General features: G+C 39.2%; 1 protein-coding gene across 3 annotated transcripts; it reads left to right on the forward strand.

Annotated features, from left to right (window-relative positions):
- Nucleotides 1-6: 6 nt before the first annotated feature.
- On the forward strand, nt 7-24,141 carry RTN4IP1 (reticulon 4 interacting protein 1). Of its 3 annotated transcripts, none has more exons than XR_001921372.2 (10): nt 7-169; nt 1,823-1,974; nt 2,724-2,792; nt 3,031-3,155; nt 8,452-8,500; nt 10,011-10,147; nt 12,296-12,479; nt 13,840-13,932; nt 15,769-15,874; nt 24,008-24,104. XR_001921372.2 is itself a non-coding variant. In XM_018078040.2 (10 exons), the coding sequence occupies exons 1-9, from the start codon at nt 22-24 to the stop codon at nt 15,872-15,874; spliced, it is 1,059 nt and encodes a 352-aa protein (XP_017933529.1). In that variant the 5' UTR covers nt 7-21; the 3' UTR covers nt 24,008-24,104. The 3 variants fall into 3 exon arrangements, 2 of the variants coding, with proteins under 2 accessions (XP_017933529.1, XP_008918755.2); XM_018078040.2 differs by having other exon boundaries at nt 15,773-15,874; XM_008920507.3 differs by lacking the exon at nt 15,769-15,874 and having other exon boundaries at nt 24,008-24,141.
- Nucleotides 24,142-24,670: the final 529 nt, after the last annotated feature.

Below are 24,670 nucleotides of genomic sequence, written 5' to 3' on the forward strand. Positions count from 1 at the left end.
TCTCCGCGGGCTTGGAGCGCCATGCCCAGCTGGGTCATAGACCGGTACGGCAGTAACGAGGTGCTGCGCTTCACCAGGGACATGGTGTTCCCCGTCATACACTTCCCGAACGAGGTCATCATTAGGGTTCACGCTGCGAGCCTGAACCCCATCGACCTCAGCATGAGAAGTAAGTGCCGCCCCCGGGCGCTCTTGGCCGGGCTGCTGGGCTGGCAGGGACTGTGCTGGGGCTGCGGATCCCATGGCCCCGGGGCGCGGAGTGGTACCCGAGCATCGTCCTTCCAGGCACACACCCGTCTGGACGGGGTCCAGGGGCTGCCTCAGAGCACGTGTTGCCCTGAGCCCCGTGGGACACCGCCGCCCCTTGGAAACTTAACTTTTGTCAGGTTCTCAGGGAAGAACGGTACGAAAAGTTCTTTTCAAGTTCTTAGGGAAGAATGATGCAAAAATCCACTGAGGAGAGTGTGTGTGTGTTGCTGGGGTAAGCTTTAATCGAGTGACCAGCTGCGGTGCCCTGCAGGCTTGCGGCTCACAAGCCATTATCCTTCTATCAGTAGCATAACCATGGTGGGATTTTCTCTCCAAGTCTCTTCCCCTCTCCCCACCGTCTGGGTGGTGCTACTCTCCTGGCCAGGAGACTTGCCCATCCAGCGTTCCCCCTGAGAGGAGCTGTATTTTCCTATCTCTTTGCGGTGAATGAGGCTGAAGGTCAAAGTTGGTCAAGTCAACATGTGTGACCTACTACTGTCCCCCTGTTGTATATTGCCACACCCATCCTGAATTGGCATCTGAGTACCCGCTGTCATCTCGCCCAGGAAATCTGTATCTTTTCCTGTCCAGCTCTTTGTATTTGAAACATTTAATCAGATTTTTTTCTGCAGTTTCAAGGTTCAAAACAGAAGGAAGTTGTGGTAGTAGAATACCTTATATTTCGTGTTGAGAAGTGATCTTACATATCAAATCAGATTCAGTAGAATATGCAAATATATCTTTAGGAAGCCTGCTGACAGAGCTGTAATCTGTGTTTTTAGTCTCTAATAAATGCATTCAAAAAAATCTTTGTATATAGTTGGGGTTTTCGTTATGAGACATTTGCTACCTGAGGATTTCTGTTAAATGACCCACTTTAACTGCTGGGCTGCAAATAGTATTTTGAGTCAGTTATAAAAGTGTTTGAAAGAAACTATGTTTTCATCCTTCTTTCAGGCTGCCTGCTTTTGTTTTTGTTTCTTTTCAGTATTAAGATGCTTTCTATCATGATAGGTCACCTAGGCAGACTTGTCCACATACTTGAATTGGTGTATGTGCCTCAATGCAGACTTCTTTTAGGCTGAGCATAGTTATTAGATGGGTAATTCTGAGACTTCAAAGCATTTATGTGTTACTTACTGAATAGAAGTTCAGATTACTCAGGAGATGTGCTGTAATATTTTTTTACAATGATGTTCATGTTGCTTTTTACAGTACTTTATTTGGAAAGACAGATGGAAAGCTTGGAGTTCTTTTAGATTTCTAGCTACGTGATGCTATTGGAAAATAGGCCATTTCCAGTATTTTAAGTGGACTTAGAATTTCTGACAGTGTTATCACATGCTAAATATTTTTATAATGGAGAGTCATCTCATGGATAAATAAGCCAGAATGAGGTTTGCTCTTTATTTATTAAATCTGTAAAAATACAAAATATTGCAGATTTTTTGCATGCTTGAGTTATAACAGAATTGAGGCACATTTTGTACAGACAATGCTTTCTAACTGGAATTGTCCAGTTAATAAATGAAAACTCACTATGGCATGTCATGGTTAATTTCATGTTTTGCAGGTGGTTATGGTGCAACTGCCTTAAATATGAAGCGAGATCCCCTGAAAATTAAAACCGAGGAGACTGAATTTCCACTAACACTTGGTCGAGATGTCTCTGGTGTTGTTATGGAATGTGGACTGAGTGTGTCTTATTTCAAACCTGGAGATGAGGTGATACTACCAATCTCTTTTTTTTTTTCTAACATGTATAGTTAAAATATACTATAAGATGTTCAACTTTCATTTTCCTCTTTATTTTCTTTAATATTGTTGCACTCTTAATGAGGCTTATCTGGCAATAAATTCCTAGAATGCTTTCTTCCCTTCATTTTTTCGTCTGAAAAATATGGTCTTTCAGAGACTTGCTTTTGCAGGTTAATTACCCTTCTGTTTTTTAGTTTTTGGCCCATTTCATTGGTAGCAAGAGTGGAATTTATTTATTTTTAAGTGCACACTTAAAATGTTGCTTCCTTTTTCACCGAAGATAGAATTATGACAGGAAGGGATTAGTTGTTTTTTTCATGAGTAATTTAGGATAGGAACTTTGGCTTAACTCAAAAACCACTTCATGAGTCCCGACACAAATACTATTTGCTTTCACCTTCATCGGTTGCTTTCATATTTCAGCAGTTTTAGTATAGCAAATTTTGATTCTGCACCACCCCCACCCCTATAATCTGGGCTTTCCTGGTATGGGACTAGTTTGGGGGTTTTGGAAAATTCTGTGTTATACATAGTGCAGTGGTACGGTCACACAGTCATCAGTTTTGTGATGGTTAAGCTAAAACTGGTTTCTGATAAACAATGAAGACATTCTGCAAATTGGAAAAAAGATATTTTTAAGGAAGGAAGCTTTTCTGTGTACATACAATCGTGTGCAAAGTTAAAAAAATTGATATTTGTTTTCTGTTTGGTTTTAGGTGTGGGCAGCAATTCCTCCATGGAAACAGGGCACTCTGTCAGAGTTTGTGGTAGCTAGTGGAAACGAGGTAAACTTTAAAAACTGTGGTTAACAGACAAACCCCCAAAGTTGTAAAGATTGGCATTTTTCTTCTTGAGTGTCTAAATAACTGTTCATTTCTTAGTGCTCGGATTCATTTGTACTCCAGCTAGTTATGAAGATGGTTGAAAAAGTGCAGTACACAATCTGCAATTCAGTAAAGCTTGCTTAAGTATTTCAGTGCCTCATAGGATCTGCTGTGTGACTTATATATGATTTTATTTCAGGTGTCTTTTAAGCCAAAGTGTCTCAGTCACATAGAAGCTGCTGCCTTACCATATGTTGGTCTCACTGCATGGTCTGCACTTAACCAAGTAGGAGGACTGAACAAAAGTAATTGTAGTGGGAAAAGGTAAGTGAATAATTTTGGTGCTAAAACTAAAGTTGTTCATTTTTATATTGATGAGCTGCTTCTAAGACATGTCCAGCAGTGATGAAGACTGTTACACCCTGACATTCACAAAGACAGATGCCTGAAGATGTTAGTTCAACCTACCCAGCTGCTGAGAGAGGCTTCTTTAAGGGAGGCTCAGATGAGGTCCACAACTGAAGTGTGTACTGAATCACTTGCTGCTCACTTCCTCTATGTAGGGACTGTATAAAGGTAGGAAATGCCCAGAGAAGTTGTGGATGCCCCATTCCTGGAAGTGTGTAAGGCCAGGTTGGATGGAGCTCTGGGCAACCTGGTCTAGTGAAAGGTGTCCCTGTCCACAACAGGGGGTTGATTTGGAACTAGATGATCTTTGAGGTCCCTTCCAACCCAGGCCATTCTATGATAATCCAATGTATATCTAATGTACAGACTATATAGAGAATTTAAGGATGTTATCTCTAGAAATTTATAGGGACTTTGCCTTTCTGTTTGCCTGTCCTGTTGGGACAGTTAGCCAAATGTAATATCCTCTCAGTTATTTGGCAACTCACAAAAAGCCCTCTCAATCACAGAGATATGGTTCACTCACTTTCTGCATGCGTGGGCCATTTGGAACAGACTGGTTTTCCAGCATTTTAGAGGAAAATGAGTAGGTGACCGAGTCTTATTTGACCTGCAGGCCAGAACTTTGATGAAGTCAGGAATGCAGACAAGAAGAGGAGAACATGCAAGACAAACAGCCAATCAAAGAGAAAAATTGGCTTTGTTTATCAGCCTGTTAATCTGACAGTGGCAGATGAGGAAAAATGCATTGAAAGATTTGAGCAAATACCATTTTTCTTCTGATAATTGAACTTTGCAGTTATTTTGACCTTTAGATGTTTGAGTAAATAGATAGCAAGACCTTCAGAATGGAAATAAGGGCAGAAGTAAAAATACTAGAGTTGAAAAAATAATAATTAAACTTACTATGCTGTACCAAAAATTTAGGTCGTAAAGTAATTATTGAGCAGTAGGAGTCTAGATGCCTGACCCTCCTCTTATCTTGGCTGATACTTTGTAATGCAACACATTGCAAAAGACAGTAGATCTACTGAAATTCTTCACTCACATCTTTAGAAGATATGTCACAGTAAATTTCATCATGAAAATACGGAGGAATTGTTTGTTCTAGAGATAAACAATGTTTTGAGAAAATTAAATTGCAAAATTTAAAGGAGTTTCCAAGAGACGTCATTGAAATTAACTTCCAGCTAGTACTAAAATTCTAGATAACATTGCCTTACTTTTTATTTTTCAGTATTTAGACTTTTCTTATTATCTTAACTTTTACATGTAAATAGAATTAATCTAAAGATATGTTGATAGGCTAGCCTTGTTTAAAGTTTCTTTCCAATCTTCAGGTAAGTGTTCAGATTGTTAAAAGTAAAATTCAAACTGCATTTATAAAGTGTCTTTACATTTAATATTTACTTTTATGCTCCAAATAAATATTTAAGTACTCTGTCAGAAAAAAAATTATTGTAATTATAAAATATTATTCCTACCTAGACATTTTGAACTGTAAAACTAGCAGCAAATTACTTAGGTGATGGTACTTTTTCCCCCTGAAGAATTTCTTGTAGGAAAATATATGAAGGGAATTGATGGGGCTGTGCAAAATTGTATTCCTGAACTCTCAAGACAATAATTTAAAAATACAAAAATTTATACAATGTTTCTTGATTCCTTTAAATAATATATTTGGTAAGGAGTTACCTACATACGTGATTTTATGTTGGTCTTTTTGTCTCCTGCAGGTGTATATAAATAGCTATGTAGAAGGGTGTATGCACACCCAAGAGTGTGTCTTATTTTGACAGAGCAGCTGTATTCCTTGAGGAAAGTGACTTCACTAATACTTTATTGCAGTGTTAAGACATCTTAAAAAGATGAGATTTTTCTGCTGGGGTGTATTGTTTTCTTTGCCTCTTTTAAGGTGGAAGGGTGGGCTAACCAGAAGTACTTGCTAACAGCCCAATGTCTGACTGTACTTTGATCTGACAGGAATATCTGCTGATCTGCACACGCTTTCACAGATCTTTTTTTTACAAGTTACCTGAAATGTGCTCACACTGTTTGTGAAGCCTCCTGCTTCACTGTAATTCCACTCGTTTCTCCATAACTTTTATTCTCTATGACTGTAATTAATGTCAATATTCTTGTACGAGCTAAAAGTGAATGTTCATGCTGTACTAAATGTTCAAAATTACTCTGTTGTTTTGAAGTTTGCTGTGAATACCTGGAGAGCTTCTTCAGCACTAGCTGTTAAATATCTTACTTGCTGTATTCACAAAATGCATGATAAAAACAAACCTTACAGTTTGAGAAGTTCTTGAAAGTGCTTGCATATACTGTTAAGTAAAGGTCTTTTTATAAATATAGAGGCAATATTTTATACTTTTAAGTATGCTGGGGAGAGACACTGGATTGTTTTACTGTAAGCTATTAAACATACACTCCTGGTTTATATTGTTACAATGAAAATTTGAACGGTATAATACCCCAAGAAAATATTTTTCCATGTCTATATGTTATTTTGTCATTTTTTCTGTTGAGAAGTACAAATTGAGTGTAGGTTTTAAAAATTCCTGATAAGGTAAACACTTCTTGATCCAGGAATAAGTCTCTTGGGGATATTTTGTTAAATGAAATTTAATTTTATATCTAAATAAAGTTGATATGCTTATTCAATGAATACATTAATTTTATGCCAATATAAAATTTATGTATTTATTCAATACATATATTTTTATTTTGCATGTACCTGAGTCACTGAAAATTGTTAGTTGTTTATAATCCAGAGAAAATGTTAGTCCTTGATCTGTACACCCACTCCCCACCCTATGTGTGTTTTGGTGGGGGGCACACACAGCTGAAACAGGTCCTGGCTCTCTGATGCTAGTTTCTGATCACACCATAGTTTCAAGCAGGGCCTAGGGAGAGGGGCAAAACTCATCTCATTGTATGCTTATCTGGAGAGATCTGCTGACTTCCTGATCATTTGAACTCCTAGAGTCCCTCATATGGGACTTGGTGAATGTTGTGTCTCTGTCAGAAGGGAGGAAACCCTGGGGTGCGAATGTTCATTTTGTTCTTTTGATCTCTGTAGGGTTAAATGATTTGTTAGTTTGTCCCCTTGTACACATACTATATTAGTTTACTACTAGCTTCCCTTTGCAGTGAAAACAGGTAGTTTCTACGATATTTTTTCTCCTTTCTGTGTTTTCCTGAGGCAGTGCAAACAAAACCGTTCCTGCTTTGGCACTTGCCAACATCTGTGGTCCTTCGGTGGCGTCCTAACAGGTCCTGCACCTTCAAACATTTCCTTGCTTTTGTTTTGCCAAACAATGTGCCTTGCTGTCATCAGTGCTGTAAAAATGCTGATTAGTTGAGCTGCGGCACATGGATCTTCTATGCAGGCATAGCTTGCCTCTGAAATGAAGAGCTTCCTTGAAATCACAATGTGTTTTAATAATTAGAGGTTTGGTAGAAAACAGCCCCGTAACATAGGAACAAACTGAATCTGGAAAGTATTTCTACCTGAAGAATCCTAAGGGCTTTTATTGAAGAGGAAAAGAAAAAAAAAGTCCCAGCCAAGCAGCTCCCCAAACTGAAAATGTTACCTAAATCTTTTGAGCAAAATGTACATTTTAAGATGACAACATTCCCCAAAATGTGTAGTGGAAGAAATGCCTTTTAAGCAAGGAGTAAAATTGTAAGGGTGACTTATAAACGTTATTTTGAAAGGATTTAATTGTGACTGTCCTTTTTAAGGATAAAGATGGGCTTAACCCAGTATCTTGAGTGTAGCATCCTTGAGCCTTTTCAAGTATAATAAAGTAAAAATATGCATGTTGCTTCAGGCATCTGTTGTTAGAAGCCTAGTTCTGTGGATAAGTACATTGTGGCAGATTTAAAAGCTTCAGGCATTATGGTTTCATATTCTTAATCTGAATTTTGCAGCTTGGATCAGTGAAACAGGAGGGAACAGAATCTGATCAGTTACAAAAGAGGAAGCATTTTAAAATGGATACTGTGACCAAAGCCAAGTCTCTTAGGTTACTTCAAAGAATTTTTGTAAACTGAGACTGTAAGTTGTATAGCACAGTTTTGTACTGTAAAAAGCAATTTCATTCAACATCCAGCACACTGACATTTAAAACAGGAATGTTTTAAACCAACTTCTGAAGATTCTGAAATTTTCCTGGCAGACAGAAGTTGTGAGAAACTTGATTGCAAATCCTATGCCAGGACTTCATCTTGAATATTCCTTTTGTCCTAGAATTAGCAAAGAGGCCCAAAGTCCACGCAGTGTCTGTAACTTGAGCTGCAAGGTTTTCTACTAATCAATTTTCTAATGTTTAGTTACTTAATAAAATATCTGGATGAAATTTTTGAACAGTGATTCGGCTGCTAGCAGTAAGATCTTCACATGAGTAAACTTGCATTAATTTTTTTTTAATTTTAGACTGATAAATTCAGTTAAAATGAACTCTCAATTGCTAATCATTTGGTAATTTTTCATTTTCTTGCTTGTGTGGCAGTTTCCACAACCTGGCATTTACAATTTTTTTTGAGATGAACTAGAAAAATTCTGCTGCCTTTTTTCTAAAGAGAAAGACAAATAATTTAATAGAAATCAAGCTTGTTCATGGTGAGGTTACTTCATTATATTTTTGTCTTTTAGAGAAATATTATGCAGTATGGGAAAATTATGTTCCATATATTCTGAAGTTCACAGTCTCCTTAAATAATGTGATATTAAACTATTTTTTCTCTTAGATGAGACCAATTTGTGTAAAATGTTGGTGAATCAGATTTTTTTCTTTAGGAGATAGGACAGCGGAGTCTGGGAGACAGAAAGCATTCTTAACTGACTTTGTCCCAAACTAAACAATGATGTTTGGGAAAGTGAGGACAAGTACAGGGGTTTTGGGTGATAAATGTTATAGCCTGACTGCTCCACTGCTTGCAATTAGTGGAAAGCACATCTGAGTAAGTCTCTTTGGCTATGCTGAGATAATGCTTTTGGCACAGGACATAAGATCAGCAATGTTAAGGCACATTATCAGCTCTCTGAAGAGTTAACCACTCTTGAATAACATTTAGTGACAAATACAATCTTTTGCTTAAAGTAGTTTGGTGTCAGAGATGTATAAGGAGCATTAGAATACATAGTTACTGTAGAGTTTGTTTAAAAGACTGTTTAATACATTTTAATTTTCTCTTACAGAGTATTAATATTAGGAGCTTCAGGAGGAGTTGGTACATTTGCTGTACAGGTAATATAAACCAGCATACCCAGGATGCATCTTCAAATGATTCAGTATGGAAAAAAAAAAGTAACAGAAGGGAGTTGAGAGAAGGAATAGAGAAATATCAAGCTACTGATTAATCTATCTGATCAAGCTGATTAATATTTCCAAAAGTGAAATATTTTCAGATTTATTGCTTTCCATCTGTTACATTGTATTAGTTTAAAGTAGGAAGCAGGGACTTTCAAAGAAAGGAATTGTATCTAAGACTGCATTTCAAAATTTGGGTGCAGGAAGTTTCTGATTGTTGTAACTTGAAATATGTAGCCTGTTCTCATCACCTTTCACTCAGCTCTGCTCTATAAATACAAACAGAACTTGGTATATGAGTAGAAAAACTGATGGAGTATCATCTACTGTAACTGTTATAGCTGGTCAAATGATGTGGGAGGCCACCAGGCTTTTATGTGCACTGTATTTTAAGTGTCGTGGCTTAGATTAACTTTCCCTCACTGTCTTTGCCCTGCTGCCCTTTTGTCTGTCTATTCCAGTAGCTCTAAACTTTGGAGAGTCAACATGCTCTTTTGTTGATCCATTAGTTGTGGAACATCCTCTTTTCATGCTCTCAGTTAATTTGGGTATTTTGATTCTAATCACTGTTGTTTCATCCTGAAACATCTTTCTCTCAAGAACATCAAAAAAATACAGCAGTTGGGTGATTACATCACTGCGTTCCATGCTACTAGGCCATAAACACAGTGGTTTTAAAGAGGCTTACAGGAGAAGTTTTTGTGGTATGCTGTTTGCCTGATCCATGATAAAGCAGGTGACTACCTTCAGTACAAAAGGCTGACCAACCACTGACTAGTTACAATTTGTAACTGATTAACCCTGGTTAAACTACATTAATTAATCTGGAGTAAAGGTAAAAAATATTAGTGTGAATGAAAAAATGAAATGCAAATAGAGAGAAATGACTAGCAAAAATCCTTTATTTTGCTATAGCTTTTGGAGTATAAGATAACCTGATATTGTCCCTGTGGTAAATCAGAGATGACTTACTTCTTTTTCTTGTTACTAGTATTTAACCTATTTACAGTAAGATAGATATATGAAATACTTAAAGGGCATATATAAAAATATTCAGTGGTTGATCTGGTGACAGTTTTGTAGATTGGCAACTTGGGCAGTACCTACCATTTAGCTGGCAGATTCAGATGGCAAACTGAGTATTTCATTTGGAGCCTTATTTGTTGTGAGACCTGGTATCTTTAAGTGGCATAAAAAACCCACCCTTTTATCTTCATACCAACTCCTCTATCCCCAAAACCACCTTAAATATTGATAAATTCCAGTCATTATTTTGTCTGTGGGATGTGTGAGAGATTATTCTGTACTGGAACACAGTCTCTCACTCCCTATTAAAGGTCCTCATTTGTTATATAAATATAACGAGACTTTGGCTTTTTAAGTTGTTCTCAGTGTTTCACTAAATTTTAATCTTTGGACTTCTCCTTTTTTTTATACTTGTTTTTAGCTAGTGAAGGCCTGGGGTGCTCACGTGACAGCAGTTTGTTCTCATGATGCCAGCACACTGGTGAAAAAGCTTGGAGCGGATGATGTGATTGATTACAAATCTGGAAATCTGGAAGAGCAACTTAAAACATTACCCTTGTACGTGTTTGTGTTGCTTAATACTGAGATGAAGGAGTTAGTGGTCAGACTGTCTGTCTTTTGATTGCTTGACTCCAGTCTATCAGAACTCGCTCATTTTTATTTTTCTTTTCCCATTTTTAAAGCATTATTTTGTAAAGCAAATTCACCACAACCCTTTGTGAATGCAGTTTGCCAAGTGAGTATCCCCAGCACAGATTTCATTGTAAGACTAAGCCAGTTAATTGGGCTTGTGGTGGCAAGCTCATTTCCACGTGCTTCTCTTCAATGACTGTGATTTGAACAGTTTTGTCAGCTTCCATCCAAGGATCTTGGAGCATATGCAATGCATGAATAAATTAAAATAGGTTTCCAAAATCCTGTGTGAGGTTGGTAAATAGTAAAATTGATCGTGTAGAGAACTATGTCGTGAAGCAGTGAATTGACTTGCCACTGTGCAACTCAATTGGGAGTAAATTTCTCTTCTGTAACATTGAGTACAGCTGCCTCTGATAAACAATTACACTTATCTTGTCACAGCAGTTATGTTTAAACTAACTTGGGAATTTTCTCTAGAACAGAAGTATTTTTTGCTTTTGTAATCTTTCCATCTGTTTAAACTTAGTCTACTGTGACTTGTATTTGAATATGGTATTTACACTGCTCTTTTTAGGTAGATTGAGCTAACTTTCTGGGAGGGGAAATAGAAGCTGCTCAGTCTCTGAAAGAATTTTACTGATAACACTGCTAAGAAGCCACGTGCCCTTTAACTGCAGTGTGATTGTCAGCAGGCCTGAGGGCAGCTGCGAGGGTACTGACATTGTATGGGCAGGACATGCAGCAACTGATTTTGCAGTTTGCAATCGGTGCTAAATTTGCCTTTTTGCAATTCAACACTTTAATGCTAAACACTCATTCTAGCAAGTGACCCTTGTTAAGACATATCAACAGCAGTGTCCTAGGGTGCAGTTTTATGATACAACTAGGCTGATCAGTCAGCTGTACTGAGAGGGGTGTTCCTACTTCCCTCCCCTTTTCAGTTGTACTGACTCTTCAGAACCCACAGTGAACTACTTTTTACAGGAGCATTAGTTTTCATGATCTGTTCATGTTGGCAGCTGTTAAATTGACTGAACTCTAAACATGAAATCACATCCTTGGAAGATGAGGCAGGAAAACTGCCATTCCAGACATAGGAACTTTTCTATTTAATTTGCATAAAGTATTTTCCCTCTTATTTGTAGGTTATTTGGATTAGAGGTATTCATATATACATATATATGGAAATATGGAGATTGCTGGAAGTTTACAGATGAAAATGAGAATGAGTTATGCATCTAACAGAACAGGTGCATAGCTCCCTGTTGCTCTATTCAGCCTTTACAGGCTCACATGCTGGGATAATGAGAAGGAACGCTGAACCTGGCTTGTTGCCAGAGGCTGCATATACCCGTTCCATGGGGGGAAAGTTTTAGACCCATTGCATTGTTAGGTTCAACGTTAAATAGGTAGATGTGAACGAAAGAGCTGCCAGGAGAGGTAAAATGGCCCCCAAACAAATAAGGAGGTTAAAAAAAAGACTTTTAGAAGTGAAGCTGAGAATTGGGTCACAGCTGAGAAGTGGGTGAGGAGATAAGGATTAGTAGAATAATTTGTTTATGTAATTTTAGCCACTGGAACTGACTTTCACGTGAGTACATGTGATGTACAAGAGATGTTCCTAGTGAGGGCATGAGTCCAGACTAGTTTTTACATGCACGTACCATATTGTTCAGTGCTAGGACCAGACCTCAAGACTGTTCCAGTGGTCTCTGTGGGAGGGCTGAGGAGACAGGGCTCTAGAAAGCTTTAAGCAAATAGAGAATGTAGTTGTGCATCTATGTCTGCTTTTTGGAGTTTAAGTGCCATTTAAGTTATTTAAATAGTCTGTGTCTGCTGCACAGTGAATGGGCAATAACCTGTAAGTTTAAATCCCGTTGTACAGTAAAGCTGGGATTTAGCTGAAGTCTTGGAACTTTCTTGCTACTATCTTGCAGGCTGATTATTTTTTTGCGTTGCAGCGACACATAAAAATGTGAAGTGTAGTAAATTTCTTCTATTAATTAGCTTAATTATGGTGAAATTATTTTTTCCATATCATAACTTTAAACCTGTTCTTTATGTCTGCAGATTCGATTTTATCCTAGATAATGTTGGTGGATCCACTGAGAAGTGGGCATTAGATCTCTTGAAGAAATGGTCAGGAGCAACATATGTTACCTTAGTGACACCTTTCCTGATCAATATGGACAAACTTGGAGTGGCTGACGGCATGTTACAAACAGGAGTCACTGTTGGTTCCAAAACCCTAAAGGTATTTGACAAAATCCTATATACTTTCATATTTTGTATTACTCTAGTGACTGCTTTTGTAGCTTGGATACTAGTCATGTGGCTCATGTAGAGGCAGCTGGTGCATTGTCCTTATATGTCATTAAGTATACTTGAGATGCACTATTATTCTTTCCTTCTTTCTTGCACTGAAAAGAAATGTGGTGGGCTGGTGCTGTTGGGTGTATGTGGTAGTCTGGGGAGCTTTGAAGTTTTGATTCCTTATTGTGCTTTCCACTGTGGCCTTTTCCATATGGCCTCCCTAGTGAGTCCTGCTGACAGGCAGCGTTTCATAGTAAACAGAGCAAATCCCTGCCTCATTGAAGTGAGAGCAGTTTTGCTACTTGCTTTGGGCCGGTCAGGCTTTCTCTCAAAACGTTGTTCCCTGACTAATTCTCTTCATCCTGTTCCAGCACCAGAGAGTAATAAAAGTGATTGAGGGTGGCTAGGAAGTCTTTCATCTCTTTCATGTTCATGTGTCTGGATGGTGATACTGATTTTTCTAGTTTTCATATGTGGATCTTAAAGCATTCTGCCAGTGGGGCATTCTGATCAGTGGGGCTTTTTAGAACTTTCTCTTCTCTCCACTTGTGTACTTGCTCTCCAGATGAATGCTTTTCAAGCAGTTGCTATGGTATTCCTGGGGTGACTTGACCTAATGAGATTCTAAGTCCTGTACAAATACTTTCACAGTAAAGCCCAAAAACAAAATGAAAAGGCATTGAAGAAATAATGTAATATATTTCTAAGTGTGCATATTTCAGTGATGAGGAGGATTCTATGCCATGTATTAAAAATCATCTCTCTTTAGCAGAGGATGGCTCTTTTTTATTAGTGACTTACTCAGAAGAGGTGCTCTTGACTTGGGCTTGTGAGATCTTCCCAAAATGTTTTTCATGTGAGCTGCCATCTGTCATTGGGCAGTGATGATTTTGGCAGATATGATAATGGAAAAATATAATCACTAACACTGAAGTGGAAGGTTCTAAATGCCACATTGCTGGGATTATTTCACCCCCTTTGTGAGTGTGCATAAACATATAGCACCACTTCTTTCTTAGGTAACACAAAATACTGTTTCTAGTTGCAGAGACTAGGTAGTTGTTTTTCTTTACTAGCTGACTTGTGCAATTGGACACAAAATTCGTCCTGCTCCTGTTGTGGTAACAAAACATCCCAGTCTGTACATTTCATCCACCTGCTTAGGTGACCTTTTTTTCGGACATTAACATATTTCCATGTCTTTTCCTTAAGTTACTTTTCTAGGTATTCTGTCATTAATTTTAGTTCCCATTTCAGTTTGCTCTCATGATTTGTTACTATATTTGTGATCTTTCTTGCAGCATCTTCTTAAAGGAGTCCATTATCGGTGGGCTTTTTTCATGCCAAGTGGCCCAAGTTTGGATGAAATAGCAGAACTAGTTGATTCTGGAAAGGTATGTCAGTAATGGTTATTTGGGTGTTTATGCTGAAAGAGATGCTGCTTTGACTCAGAAATGATGTAGGTTCACTATTGGGGAATAAAATTTTATGAGATTCACAGTGAGGAAAACTAGTTAAGAATCGACTTGCTCCAGTTTCTAACTTCTGTCTTTTGCATCAAATTTAGGAGTTCATAATCCTTAAGACTGTTCTGCCTTCTCCTCTCGAGCGTGTGTTTTCAAAAACACAAAGCTTACAAAGGTATAAGGAAGTAATGCCCAGTGAATGTTTATTTTTGCCAGTGGGAATTATTTAGCATGAACTCTGTCTGGTATTGAAAATTAAGTTTTAAGAGGTCTCATTTGGTTCATTTGGTCAGAATAAATATGAGTGTGTACCTGCAGATGCAGAATTGCTTAGCCTGGATGGTCGGGCATCCTACCCATTATGTGCCCAGAACTAGAATATTCTGGTTATTGCAAGTCATAGATGATCTGCATTGGTAGAGTGGTGACAAGAATCTTGTGTTTCATTATTTCAGTCCTTCAGAGTATGATTGTGCTAATTCAGCACAGTGACTCGGAATATTGTCAGCATTCATAAGCTTGCAGGGAATCCCAGTGCACTTGGGGGAAAAGCACAAAGTGCCAGATAGATTGTGGTCTGCTTTTGTGGTCTTTTCAGGTTTTTGAGCTTGTTACAAAATGTATGTGGGAGTGAACAGTTGATTTCCTGTCTCTTGGATTGTGTGGTGCTGTAGATTCTGGCAGTGTTCTCTTTGGGAATTTTGGCAACGTGAAATTATCCAGGAGTAGACAATATGGACAACTGCTGTTAAGCTTTCTATGTGGTACTGAAGAAGAGTAAGCAGAGTCTGCCATGACTGCTGGTAATTCCAGTCTGTGAACTGCCAAGCCATCTTGTGCTCAAAATTTGTCAATATTAGTAAAACTTAGATCTCTCAAAGTTTTGAATGTTGATCCCTTTTTTTTCGGTATGCAATGTGTTCTAGAGTTTGGAGAAGAGTAAAGAAACTGCTGTTGTACTTTAGACCTGATTGCTTCTATTTGCCACCTCAGTGCTGTTGCTGCTAAGAATAAAAACCTTCCTGAATTCAGCCACTTCTATTCCTCTCTCATGAACAGTGTGCTGTTGAAACAACCAGTGGAAAGTCACTATTTCCTAAAAACTTACCTACTCATAAACAGAGGTTGCAGCAACAAATAAGCTGTGGGGAAGTATGTTCCTGGCTACAGCTTTGCAGCTCTCTGCTTTGCATTATGTCCAGTGCTGTAGGCATTATCCTATGGTCAAGAAAGAAACCATAGGAGATGTTTCTCATGCTGTGATTGCACTCAGTCACACTACTAAATTTTAAGTGTCTAAGAAAAAGAAATGCCCTTGTCTTTGCTCTTACCACTTGTCCTGATTCTCACCTCAGTCACAATTTGTTTTGTGTTCTGTTTTTACCTTGTATGCAAAACAAATGCAGAATATGCCCGTGAAAGCTTCTTGGGAAACACCTGTTTATGCAATAGAGATAGGGCTTAATCGGTGTTCTCTGTCTAATAACCTGGACAGGTGAATTGCAATGCCACTTAAAATGTACGTCATACATATATGAATGTCCTGATGTACTTTTCGTTGTAAGATGATCATGAGGACAAAGATGTTTGCTTGGTCTTTTATTTTCTGTCCTAATGTCACACTGTCTGCAGAGTCATTATTCTAGCAGCATTTTACTCTATTTCATACAATGTTGTAAACATCTGTGCTGTCATCAGTATTTTGTAAGACCCACGTGTTCCATTTAGACAGATATTAATAAGACTATGACCTTTATTGTCTAGACAGAAGAGTTCTCTTAAATGGACAGACCATCCATTCAGAAGAGTAGGTGTTTGGAAAAAAGACAGGAGAGAATTACTGGAGGAATTGTACTACAATTTCCTATAAGTAAGTGAAAATAAATGTTTATGTTTGAATAGGAGAGAGTAAATGAAAATTAAAAAGACACAAAGCAATGAAGCATATTGAGAAGGTTTGGGGAAGCCAGCAAATTGAGTTCTGTAGTTGAACCTCTTAGTTTTGAGTGAACAGATTTGAGTAACGCAGATTTTTAGTTATTTTGAAATTTCAGTCTTTTATGTTACAGACGTCTTAATTTTGAGATTGTATGAAGTGTGATGAGCTGGTAGTGCAAAGAAGGAGAATAATTTTCCTTGTGTAATTTACCCGCACATCAGCTCAGTTCTGGAAACCGCAAAATCATTTTCAGTTTACAAGCCGTTTTCTCTGCCTTGCAGCTGGACATCTTGCAAAGAGACTGAGGGGCTGGGAGGCTCCTGCAACAGTAATGGGCACGGAAAAAATCAAGTTTTATTTCCTTGACAAATTTAGAGATACTGGCTACTTAATAAATTGCTGGGAAATCCCTGTTATGGTTTGAAACTGCAGCAATTATGACCCAGTAAGGACTGGCTTAATGTGGGCTCCACCAGGGCATGTCAGAAGCTACTGTATCTCTTTCCATGGCAGATGTTCCTCATGAATTACAAGGTTCTCATCTAAACACAACTGAAATCAACAGAGCCTTTAATTCAGGACACAGGTCTGCTGGCACACTGTTTGCTGAAGCATTGTCACTGAAAAGCTTGTTAGGAATTAATTTGATATATTTGTGGCCAGTGTTGTGCATTTTACATTGACAGTCTTGGTTTTTGCTGCTTGCCTAACAGTTTCCTCCTAAGGACATGTCCTTGGTGAAATTAGACCAAATTTGCATAACTACTCAAGTTGGAGAAAGCCTCTAACTTACAACTGAGCACTTACTTTGCCTTTTATAAAGCCTGATGGAGGAAGGCAGTCTCAGAAGACTCCTTAGTAAGGGGGAGTACTAAGTATGTTGTATGTTCCTGCAGGACCATGATAGGATGTGGGTTAACATGCAGACCTACAGAAATGTGACATTTTCATTTTAATTCAGTGCTATTTAAATGCAGTACAAGTGTGTGTGCAGTGTTTCTGGTGACTTAATACTCTTTCCTTCAGGGCATAGTTGCATCAGATGGGCTGATGGATGAAAGTTGTTTTTGCAGAAGGAAGGCTAAAGGGCAAGTGGAGTCTCCAATCATGAAATTAACAGACCATTCTCTGTGATGTTTGCTTTCTAGATAAATGTTACAACACAGGCACCAATAGGAAAAACAATTGCATGCCTATATTAATTTAATTTGTGAGTAGTGTTGATTATACATTTTGCTAAAGACACTAGATGCTTTGGACTTAGCACCTGTTGTTGTGGTTTGGAGGACAGATACTGACTGTTCTTTGGCCCTGCTGCTGTCTGCTTGTGCAGTGCTGAACAAATCACATAACCTTTTGCTACTATTATTTCTCAACCTACTAATGAGGGCTAGTCCACCTGTTATGATTTGCTCTGAGATACCCTGTTAAAATGTGGAATTCAGTTGTTTTCTATTGCTGGTCCTTGCTATTCAGGAAGTAAATAACACAAATGGATATGGTCATCCACTTTGCCATTACGTGGGTTTTGAAGTTGTTTGGATGTCTATGATTTAAGATGGCTTACGTTCCTCCCGCTACCACACCTTATTGCAGCTTCTGGACTCTGTATCCTAAACTGTGTGTATTAATTTGCTTCCAGTTCATCTTGTTACAGTTCTGCAAGTAACTTTTTCCCTGGCCCTTGTTGCACAATTGTTGCAATTTCTCTCATCTGTATGAATATTAAACAGTGAATTTAACATTGAGTCCTTGAATGTTCTCCAAACCTGGCATCTATAGATATGGCCTTCTCTGCATTCTCACCAGTCTTTATGGCTGTGCTACAATATCTTAAGGTACCTGAGATGACTCGCTCTTGGGTGGTGCTTGCTTTACTCTCTCTTAGAAAAGGCTCTAGGATGCCTAAATACAGGGATTCTACATTTAAATGTAGAATCTAAATGTCTAAATTAGCTAGAGATCAGTCATTCTTCTCCACTCTTTTTAGTCACTCACACTTGTTTTGAGGACTGTATTTCTCCATCCTAAATTGCAAAGCTTGCACCTTTTTTTTTTTTCAAATTTTGTGTTTTCTTGTTGCACTGCATTTGCTTGCCAGGTTGATTGGCTAAAGCCAGAGATGTTGATCAAGGAGAGGTTGCCAAAAGCTCTGTTCAGCCCCAGCCCTTTCTCTTCCAAAAAGAACCTCTATCTGCATTTTGTCACAGCCACCAAAGAAAAGCGACTGTCATTTTTATTAAAACAGTCTGCTCCTGTTCCTCCAGGACATGGTAGCTTATGTTCTGTATGAAGATGCTGTCTGGTTACATCTTAAAGTGTCTGTGAAGAGCACCAATGGAAATTTTGCATGGGGGGATAGGACTTGAATATGTGAATTGGCATACACCATGATGAGGTCTTGAAAAATTTCATCACCTACCAGGAACTTAATCAAATGTTCCCTCAACCTGATGTAGTTGTATATTCTGTATAAAGTCAGTCCTGGTGTTCTGAGCTCTAGTCCCCTAGTGTAGGAGGGAATTGTGTCTAGCACAGCAGTGAAGTGTGGGGTCAACAAGACAGCTCTTGTCTGTTGTGAGTTTAATTTGCTGAGATCCAGGGAGATGCAGATCATGCAGGACTGTTGTTATAATCTATATATATGATATGCTTTCATATGCAAATATGTATTTTTATTTATATGTAACTGTACTAAAGTTTGTTCAAAGTATATGGTGACATTGCCCCAGATTGCTTTCATTACCAGCATAAATATCAGGACAACTTCCATGAATGTGACTGACAGGGGATTCCAGAAAAGAGAGCTGCTCTTTCCTTTAGTTAACAGTTTTTCAGCATGGTCCAGTAGGTAACTTAACCCCCAGGATCTTCCTCATTTCTACTGATTTAAGCTTGGGCTAGGCTGGCACACACTACAGTTCTGGACTTGTTCCAGTTTCTTACTGCTCTGCATTGTGTTGTTTAGAAGCTGTTCTCCCAGGGCTAATTAACGAGCTAGAGATTTTTGAAGCCTTTTCCACACTCTGAACCATACCCTGATAGCCTGCTTAAGTGGGATTAATTTTCTAGTATTTTACAAATTCTAGATGATACACATGAGTTCCTGTGGGCTGCTGCTAGAAGTTGGATATGAAAGAAGGTACCTTGGCTTAATAAGCAAACAAATAAAAGCTGATAATACAGTTGTTGGTAAGATGGCTCTGGGAGTAAACCGCAGGACACTTGCCTTTCATTCCCACGTCTTAACCACTGCATGTCTTAACCATTTTTCTTACGGGTGTATCATTGGATCATTTTTCCTTCTGTTAGGCAGTTCAGACAGAAATATCACATACGTGATGTCCTTTAGTGTGCTCTTGTATGAAAGTGCATATTGTCTGAAATACAAGTTAATAAAAAACATAGCAAGGAAAAAGTTTTTTACAAAACATTCAAAGATGGGGCTCTGAGCAACCTGGTCTAGTGGAAGGCATCCCTGCCCATGGGAGGGGGGAGTTGGACTGAATGGCCTTTAAAGGTCCTTTCCAAACCAAACCATTACATGATTCTATGTAGTTGCAAAGCTACCCATACAACTTGTGACCAGAGCCACCTGTTCCAGATGGGAAGAACTTTGTCTTCAGTGAGGGCTGATCCTAGAACCTACTGTCAGCAAGCAATATGAAGCTCAGCATACATTGTTGCATGACATTTTAAGGGGAAGGAAGGATGAAGAAAGGGGTGGGATTAAGACCCAGTGAGCATGGAACTGCAGTACAGCAGAGAAGATGCTCACTAAAGGGAAGAAATGACAGAAACAGCAGTGTCCCAAAGCAGCATTTTTTCTTCCATGGGATGACAATAAAGTAACAAATGGATAACTAATTGTTTAGTTCTAGGAAAAGAACTGTTCTTCTTAATAATTTCTGTTCAAGATTCTTGTTAACACTGATGGGAGACAAATGGATAACTAATTGTTTAGTTCTAGGAAAAGAACTGTTCTTCTTAATAATTTCTGTTCAAGATTCTTGTTAACATCGACGGGAGACTCCCTGAAGGCCCAAGGAGACCATCAAGCTCTGCATTTGTGCTCATACACCACATTTGGCACCGTGGTGATTTCTGGAGGAAGACAGCCTTTATAACTCAGAACAGCAAGCAGGTCTTTTCCATTACAGCAAGCCTGATGTCTGACGGAGCACATGACAGCTTTTGTACTGTGCACGTGCAAGTATTTTTCCCAAAGAGTATCTTTCCCAAAGAGCAGCCTCATCAAGGCATAGGTAGGCTGTGTGCCGCAGGAGGCAGCAGTTGGGAGGGAGGCACTTCCCAAGCAAGGCTGCCTGGCAGCTCTGACACGGCCATCCTTTGCAGACCTGGGGGAGAGCCAGTGCACTGTCACTGTCCTTTGAGCGAGGGCACTTTTTTTCTTTTGTGCTTTGAACTAGGCTTGCTCTCAGTTTGTCTCTCTCCTGAGATTTTTGAGGCTCTTGCTCTCCCTCCAGCGGCAGGAAGCAGCTCCACACTCACTGGAGCGACTTGCTGCTGCTGTGAGGTTCAAAGCCATCTTCATTCCTGTCACGTTTTCTCACTTGTCCCCTCCTGATAAATTCAGACTGTGTCCTTGCTACCACAGAAACTGGGACCTCCAAGGGTGGGCCTGAATTTGCCATTATTGGAAGTGTAGTCCTGCTGACCAGTCAACTCCTGCCAGTGCCTGTTCACTGCCTGCTGCTTTCAGGGCTAGAATGGCTGGGATATCACCTCTGTGCTGTATGTAGGATAGCCTTAATCAGCATCAGCAATTACTCTTTTTATTTTTCCAAACACATGAGTTCATTTCAAGAGACCTGAGATTCATTTCTATAGTATGTCCTGTGTTGGAGAGAATGAAGAGGAAGAAAATACCTTTCAAAAATGTTTTCAGATAAACATTTCAATGAGGGTATGTGTAATCCTTTCTCTCCCAGACTTTAGTTTAATCCCTTTTCCCTGAACAAATAGGTGTCCTCTGGCAAGGAACTGATGCGTGGCTGTAAATAGGCAGTGTTTTTATTATCCAGTTAATCTCCATTTATTATCACACATTCAACAAACAGCAGACTCCCCTACTTGTTTGTCTGTTCACAGGAAGAAATTTTATCTTAGTCAGTGGATTATGGTAAAGGCTGAGTGAATCACTGTGCAGCAACACGGTCAGCCCTTTCAGGGTTATTCAAACAATGGGACTGACCAGCCAGCCAGATAAAATGTTTAATGCTCTAGATTGTCAGAATCATCAATTTAGTATTCATGTCTCTCTATAGCACTGCCTAAAGCCAGCATTTAAATGGAGCTAGAGGTTACATCAATGTAGCAGCTGGGCTTTGAGCATGTGGTGGCTGCAATACACACGGTGTTTTGAACTGTGAGGCCGAATTCGGGGTTCCTCTGAATCACTGTGTCACCACTTTTCAAATGCAATAAACTTTACCCAACAGGCTGAGGATGCAACATACCTCTTTCTGTCAGGGTTATAAGTTGCAACCTACAATAAGTGACTGCAGGTAGTACAACAATGCAATATCTTGTTCATGTCTCCTCAGTTGCTGCAGGTGTCTGAAATTAACTTCTGCCTTTCCCTAAAATCCCTTGCACTTCACATCGCTTGTGCTGCTGCGCTGCTTTTGTCCCCAAATACCCTTCCCCTCCTCCTTGCCTCTTGTCTTGTTGGGGTCATCTGTGTCCATGCTCCAGCAGGCTGGATTTCTGTATTTTTATTTTTTTTTTCATTAATTGAAGCACAGCTTTGTATGCAACTGCCATTAACAATAAGTACTGTACAAGGGCTGCACTTGTGCTTGGCTCAACAAGGTTCCTGAATTGTCTTTCCCCAAGCTTCTGCTATGAAAGCAAGGACTGGTCTTCCTCAAAACAGTCACTACTGACCAGCAGCACGTTCCTCCTGCTGATAGTCACAGCAGCTGCAGCTGCACCCAGATGCTCAGTTTACCCAAAGCCGTTGTCTAATCCAGTGTTTTTGCTGCCCTGGGTCCACGTCCCTGACTTTGCTATGTCAGAGACAACACTTCCATTCTGTGCTGGATGCTGAGCAGACATGGGTTTGTCTTGGAATATGCTCCTTTAAACCCCACATTTCTTCCTCAGTTGAGGTATCTCTGTGGCTCCTCTACTGTGTGTTAGTTCTCTTTTTGCTAGAGGTTGGTTTACAGGGACTGTCCTGACAGAACAAGGGGAAGAAATACCCCACTGCATGGCAAACTTGAGGCACTTGGTGAATATATTTATTTGCACGGTTGCTCTCACAGTGATTTGGCTGCTAATTCTAAAGTAGAATTTGTCAGGGGGGGGTCACTCATTCCTGCTTTTCTGCCATGTAAAGTGTCACGCTTACAGTAAGCTTGCCTTGACAAAATAAAAAGGAAAAATCTAGTGATAAGATTAGGAGATACTGCAGTGTGTAATAGTTACATTACTGATGTCTTGGATTACTGATCTCTTATAAGCAAAACCAGTAATAATTTCAGTGCAAGGAATGAATGTCAAGGTAAGGCACAGTCTGAATAAAGAGAAAATTATGAGCTGAGAAAAGACCCTCCATGAGCACAGACCACTACCAGATTGCATTTGTTGTGCTGCTGCGTGGTCAGTGCTTCTGCTTGGAAAATGTGTGTATATGAAAACCTTTCCTTGGTAGTGCTGCAGGCTCACCTCCTAAGCAGCACATCTGAATGTACAGCCCTTGTCTTGTGGTAAAAAGCAAGCAAACCTTTTGAAAGACAGCACTGTTCCAATGCTGGCAAATTGTTTGGGTCCTTATTGATGTTGTATTCCTTTTCCATCTAGCAAGATGCATGTCCTGCCAGGACAGGGAAGTTATCAGTTCTGGAGTGTTCAACAAGATAGCATGCATGTTTGTAGCTGTGTGGAAAATGCCTGAAGATATTTTTTCTCTGACACACATAACAAGGATCTTTTTCTAGCACCGTAAATAGTGTGTTTGGATCTTTGGTACTTCAAATCTTCATCACTGCAAGAGCTAGCTGCAGACTCATCTGCTGTTCATGTTTGCCTCTAATGAGAGAATTAGGATTAGTTCATCAGTGCAAGAATATGCATTGGGCTGGTGTAAGGGATCCAAGGTAAAGGAACAATCCTCCTGCGTGAGGCAGGATCTTTGGTAGGAGGTGTGGGAGGTACTTTGGTACACAGATCTCATTTTGCCCTTTGGAAGGCTGACTCAGAAACTGACAGTAGGAAAAAACCTCTTCCCTTGGACCAGCAGTGATGAGTATTTTTCATAAGAGCTGGGATTTCTTCTGTACCTCTGTCAGTACACTTATGATGTCTAAAGAAAATGCTTATAGGGTTTTCAGGCTCCTTAGTTAATAATGGGGACAATGAATAAGTAGCTTCACTGTTGTTAGAAATGAGTCTAAAACAATCCAGAAGGCCACTCCACATAATTAACACCAAAACAGCAGTTGATGCAAGCTGGGCTTAATGATGTATGCCTACTGGAATACACAGTGGCTGAATTTTCAAGTGTAGCTAAATGACTCAGCAACAAATGTTTGTGGATTTTTTTTGTACTTTATCTGTGGTCTTTTAAGGGTACTTGGGTATGTAATGATGCAGATAGCCACCAGATTTATAGGTATCTTTGAAATACCTGATGTTGTGAGAATCCTTGTGTCTAACAAGAAAAGCATAGAGAAATATGAGAAAAAAAATGTTCTTTTTTGTCAGTATATCATTGTGGACAACAAAAAGGTAAACCACAGAGGCAGCTTTTGAAAGGACTTAAAAGAGCCGTGCACGGTAACTTTAGTGGTAGAGTTCAGAGCTCTGAACTCTGCTAGTAGAGGTGTTTCAAAACTTGGGCGAAGAGCAGCAGAACACCACCTTCTGCATGCAGAGGTAGCCCTGAGAAATGTTAAAAGCTAGTGACTACAATATTTGGTAATTTCTGCACTGAATACTTGAAACAAACTTCCTCCCTTTTCTTCATACAATGTTGAAGTGTAAGGCTGATACATTAGTTTATTCCTAATATAGTGACACTTTTTCTTTATTCTGTAGATTCAACCAGTTATTGATGAAGTCTTCTCTTTTTCTGAAGTTCCAAAGGCCTTTCTGAAATTGGAAGGAGGACATGCACGTGGAAAAACGGTGATCAATGTAATTAGTAGACAATAAAGTATCTCTAAACATTATTCTGCCTGCAGTCAGTCCTTGAACATAAACTGGTATATAGCAACTGTTTCTTCTTTAAAAGCTCATACAGGATGCATAACTTATAAAAAAGTCTTGTTTTAGAAAAGCTCTGATTCCTTTATATGCTGCCTGTTAATAGGCAGACAAGACATACTAATGTCCCTTAGGCGTTTCTACATGAAAACTATTTTAAGTATGTAGTTGTGACTTTTGCAGAACACCCTTCACTCCTGGGATAAGAGGAACAGCCTGCAGCATTTTTGGATTGTAGCTCTTGGAGCTTTTATTTTTCAGATGTTTTAGCTAAGTCTGGAAATGGTGAGGCACACTCTTATCTAATTGTCCATGTGAAACATGTGGTGGTTTTCCTCGGCCTTTCCTAGTTCTGTTCACCTCTGTTAGTATATATTATTCCTCATCTAGTTGATTCTCAGAACTAAGTGGTCACATCACTCTCTCAAGACTGACAGTTTAATCTTGATATGGCAACTCTCTCATGGCATAACTAATCCAAACAGAAGCATGCAA

The sequence above is a fragment of the Manacus vitellinus genome, unplaced genomic scaffold (genome assembly GCF_001715985.3).
Source record: "Manacus vitellinus isolate BGI_N305 unplaced genomic scaffold, ASM171598v3 scaffold_4_pilon, whole genome shotgun sequence".
NCBI lineage: Eukaryota > Metazoa > Chordata > Aves > Passeriformes > Pipridae > Manacus > Manacus vitellinus.